The sequence below is a fragment of the Pinus tabuliformis genome, chromosome 4_2 (genome assembly GCF_031772625.1).
Source record: "Pinus tabuliformis cultivar Carrire ecotype Pingquan chromosome 4_2, CPIR1, whole genome shotgun sequence".
In the NCBI taxonomy this organism is placed as follows: Eukaryota; Viridiplantae; Streptophyta; class Pinopsida; order Pinales; family Pinaceae; genus Pinus; species Pinus tabuliformis.
In genome coordinates, this window is record NC_142304.1 from 779,769,044 (window position 1) to 779,774,142 (window position 5,099).

The 5,099-nt window shown below is 40.2% G+C and overlaps 1 protein-coding gene across 1 annotated transcript; it reads left to right on the plus strand.

Annotated features, from left to right (window-relative positions):
• The first annotated feature begins 466 nt into the window (after positions 1–466).
• Positions 467–4,094, plus strand: LOC149171969 (uncharacterized). The gene is made up of 2 exons (XM_089426151.1): positions 467–3,488; positions 3,769–4,094. Exons 1-2 carry the CDS (start codon positions 515–517, stop codon positions 4,092–4,094), a joined length of 3,300 nt encoding a protein of 1,099 aa, XP_089282277.1. The 5' UTR covers positions 467–514.
• The last annotated feature ends 1,005 nt before the right edge of the window (positions 4,095–5,099 follow it).

The following is a 5,099-nucleotide window of genomic DNA, read 5'->3' on the forward strand; positions in this document are numbered from 1 at the left end:
TGAAAGTTCAAATAATTTTGTGTACATTCCGTTATTTTTTTTTGAAATTTCAGCGAAACCAAAAAAATCACGCTTTATGGTGTACGTCAGTTAGAATAAATCTTCCATTGTTCATAGAAAATCGACGTACTCAAAACTCTGGGTTTAATACTTTGAAATTAGATGCTCCGATACTTTCAGTCGTTGCATTTCAATACTATGAAACTTCATACTCCAAATTTCCGAGGGGACTAGACTCGGAAAGCAATTCAGCGACCAGGGCAGATGAACCACGTTGTAGGTGAAGCTATTTTGTAAGAAATGGCAGACTACTCATCGGAAGGCTAAAGTGGACCAACCTTGTCCTTTTCTCTTTTGCCTTCTACGAAATTGCGTCCTTTTTCCCACATTTGTTTCTATATTAAGGTCCAGTGCTTCACATATTAAACATTATTATTCTATGATACAAAGGAGAAGTCGACCTGCCTGGTTTTCTTGCTCTGCTTCCATCCTCGACTCTGCTTTCGGGGACACCATGACTCTGCAACAATTTGCCATGCAGATCTCTGCTTTCCTCATTGCCTTGTTTCTATATCCATCATCAGCCATCTCCAACTCATCATTATTTGGAGATAGGCGAGTGTTGCTTTCAATGAAAGCAACCATGGACGATCCTAATCATATGTTAGATACCTGGACACCGTCCAACCACACCACCCATTGCTCATGGATTGGCGTCCATTGTGATCACCTCACGGGTCGAGTAGTGACTCTAGATCTCTCCGACATGAATCTCTCAGGCTCATTTCCCAGTCAGGTCACAGAGTTGTCATCCCTCCGTTTGCTAAACGTCTCTGGGAACTACTTCAATGGAAGCCTTCCCTCCCACGTATCAAAATTGAAGAACCTAGAGGTCCTAGACATCTCTTACAACTATTTGTCAGGGGCACTGCCACTGGACTTGAGCTCTCTCCAGAAACTCCGGTTGCTCAACGTCTCCTTTAATTATGAGCTCAATGGAACCCTTCCCTCGGACATATCAAAATTGAAGAACCTAGAGGTCCTCGACGTCTCCGTAAACGATTTGTCAGGGGCACTGCCACTGGATTTGAGCTCTCTCCAGAAACTCCGATTGCTCAGCGTCTCTGACAACTACCTCAATGGAAGCCTTCCCACGGACATATCAAAATTGAAGAACCTAGAGGTCCTAGACATCTCTTACAACTCTTTGTCAGAGGCACTGCCACTGGATTTGAGCTCTCTCGTTAATCTCGAACATCTTGATCTGACAGCTAATAACTTCTCCGGTAGCATTCCCAGGGAGTATGGGAAACTGAAAAATCTAGAATATCTTTCATTGTCGAAAAATTATTTGAGCGGAAGAATACCTGGAGAGCTTGGCAATTTGAGGAACTTGAAAATTCTTTATCTGGGAAACTTGTATTATGAAGAGTTCTCCGAATGGTACGGCGCCAATAGATTCAATGGAGGGATTCCTCCCGAGATAAGAAATTTGAGCAAGCTTGTCCATCTTGGTATGCATGGTTGTGGTCTTGACGGTTCAATTCCTGCTGAGATTGGTGGTCTCAAAAATCTAGAGACAATGTATTTGGAAGGAAATGCCCTCACTGGTGAAATACCCGTGGAACTGTGGGAACTGAACAAGTTGAGAGAGCTGGATCTTTCAGACAATGGTCTACAAGGCAGGATTCCATATAAGATTGGGAACCTGCAAAGTTTGGAGGTTTTGCGACTTTTCTCTAACGATTTCACGGGTCTCCTGCCTCAGCAACTCGGCGTAAGTGGAAAGCTACAGGAAGTGGATGTTTCTTCCAACAGATTCACTGGTTCCATCCCTCCGAATCTCTGCAACGGCGGAAGGTTGCAGATATTGGCTACAGAAAGTAATTTCCTCATCGGCGCGATTCCTAAATTTCTGGGCACGTGCAATTCTCTGATTGAGGTCCGCATAGGGCAAAATCATTTAAACGGTTCAATTCCCAGGGAGATTGGCAACTGTTATGCTCTGGAATCAATTGATCTGAGCAAGAACATGTTTTCTGGTATTATTCCTAGGGAGATTGGCAACTGCAGTGCTCTGAAATCAATTGATCTTAGCAAGAACAGGTTTTCTGGTATTATTCCTAGGGAGATAAGCAACTGTACTGCCCTGAAATCCATTGATCTTAGCAAGAACAGGTTTTCTGGTATTATTCCTAGGGAGATAAGCAACTGTACTGCCCTGAAATCCATTGATCTTAGCAAGAACAGGTTTTCTGGTATTATTCCTAGGGAGATTAGCAACTGTACTGCTCTGGAATCCATTAATCTTAACCAGAACGAGTTTACGGGTCCCCTCCCTGTCGAAATATCCAATGTGAGCACTCTCTGGTATTTGAAAGTATCTAGAAATCAATTAGTAGGTACGATTCCTGTGGATAGTAGCAGCGCTACTTTTCCTATATATGTTGATCTTAGCGAAAACAAGTTTTCTGGTATGATTCCCAAGGAGATTGGCAAATTTACTTTTTTGATATCCCTTAATCTTAGCAAGAACGAGTTCACAGGTCCCATCCCAGTGGAAATCTCCAATATGAGCTCTCTCGAGTTTCTGAATATATCTAGAAATCATTTCAACGAAAGTATTCCCAGCGATATACAGAGCATGCAGAACTTGACCCAACCTGATTTCTCTTACAATAACTTTTCAGGCATTATTCAAGAAGGTAGTCTGTTTTGCAATTTGAATCAAAGATATTTTGCAGGGAATCCCAACTTGTACAAGTGCACTTCGCGAGGTCAAGCCCACCGTATGAGTGGCCTTCTCGTAGTGCTGGCACCTCTTCTCTTCTGTTTGCTGCTTTTGGTAGTTGGGGCAGCCATATATAAAGGTAGAGCAAGAGCCGTCCACAAAATAGGAGACACCAGGTTATGGGAAATGACGACCTTCCAAAACCTGGACTTTGGGAGCGATGACATTGTACAATGCCTAAAAGAAGAAAACATCATCGGCGAAGGAGGAGCGGGAGTGGTGTATCGAGGCATCATGCCCAATGGCCAACAAATTGCAGTGAAGAAACTTACGGGTATTGGCATCGCTTCTTTAAATGATCATGGATTTTCTGCAGAGGTCAATACTCTCGGCAAAATCCGGCATAGGCATATTGTGACATTGCTGGCCTTTTGCTCCAATCATGACACTAATCTTCTGGTGTATGAATACATGCCTAACGGAAGCCTGGGGGAGCTGCTCCATGGAAAAAATGGAGGGCATCTGAATTGGGATAGTAGATACAAAATTGCAGTGGAGGCTGCCAAGGGGTTGCGCTATATTCACCATGATTGTTCGCCGCTTATACTTCATCGCGATGTGAAGTCCAACAATATACTTTTGGATTCCAATTTTGAAGCACATATCGCTGATTTTGGCCTGGCTAAGTTACTGCATCATTCAGGTACCTCTGAGTGCATGTCTTCAATAGCAGGCTCTTTTGGTTACATAGCTCCAGGTAAATTTTCGTTTCATTCTTTATCATTTTTTTACTGTTTGTGCTCAAGTATTTGTGTTTGGGTTACCTGAGAGTTTTAGGCTACACATTGTATCGCTGTTTTTTGAGATTCCCCGCGCTTTTCGAGAAGCTTAGTGGTCTGATTTTCCCATTCTAATAATGAATTTATAGGAGCGAGCCTTTCCATCAAATGACCCGAATTAAAAATAAATGGAAAATAAAGTGATGACTTTACTATTTTATGTGATAATCATCTTTGTGATAATTATTGAATTGACAGAGTATGCGTACACTCTGAAAGTGGAGGAGAAGAGCGACATATATAGCTTTGGAGTGGTTCTGGTTGGGCTCATTACAGGCAAACGACCAGTGGGAGAGTGCGAATTTGAAGAGGGCATGAACCTCGCCGGTTGGGTGAAGAAGATGACGAAGTTAGAGAGAGGAAGAGTCATGGAGATTATAGATCCGAAGCTGAGCGACTTCCCAATGGAGGATGCCATGCATATGTTCTTCGTGGCTTTACTCTGCTTGCAAAAACAGCCTAAGCACAGACCAAGCATGCGCGAGATAGTGCATATGCTCACACACTGTAAGCCGAGGCTTTAATTGTACCTCAAATTGCACCAGCGAGGACCAAACTCTTCACCCAACCATAAGACCACATCTTCTGGAGAAGAAATTAACAGTTGTGAGGAGAAGAAATTGAAAAGGCGCCGAGTATGAGGGTGACTTCCTCCCTCAATGATTACTGCATGTGCCATGTCCGATTGGCTTTTATTTTTATTTTTAAGTAAAATAATGTTTTGTGGTTTTTTAATTATAAATAAAATAATGTTTTGTGACTAGTGTTTTAAAGATTAAAATAGTTATATAAATATATGGTTGATAAATCTTGATAGTATGAAAGGAAAAGTGATCAAGTGATTAGTATGACTGGAAAAGAATATTTCATTTATTATTTTACGGAGCTAAAACGATGATTTTGGTTTATATAAATTATTAATATTTTGTTTGAACTAGTGGAATTTGTTCACTAACTGACTAAAAATAAAAAACAAAATAACTATTTAAGACTTTTCAGATATCTCTTTTCATTCAGATTATTCAAGTATTTTACCATTTATAATCTTATAAAATAAATAAATAAATGCCCTGCGTAAAATGAGATATTAACTAAATTCCGTCGTCGTTCTTGTTTAACCCTGATGACTTCAAAACCTTGTAAGTGAAGGCTTAGTAGCAGAGGTATATATCAAAATTCTCGATTCCACAATTCTTATCCTGTGAAAGACGATTCCTTTGCCTCTTCCATCGATCGAAACTGGAATTTTATTTAAAAAAGGTTACTAGCTCGGAAACTACTTTTAAGTTTTAGATTTTTCGCATAATTGTTTTTCTTTTTCCAAATATTTCGATTTTTAAAATGTCCAAATATTTTCTATGGCCAAATATTTTCTGTTAACTTCTTGGGCTTATCTTATTTCTCGAATGTAACATCAAACGAATTATCTTATCTCTCCAATGTAACATCAAATGAATTGATTAGCCGTTCAGAGTTATGCTCAATTTAACGAAATGAGATTATTTTCTATGCAATGTAATATTAAATGA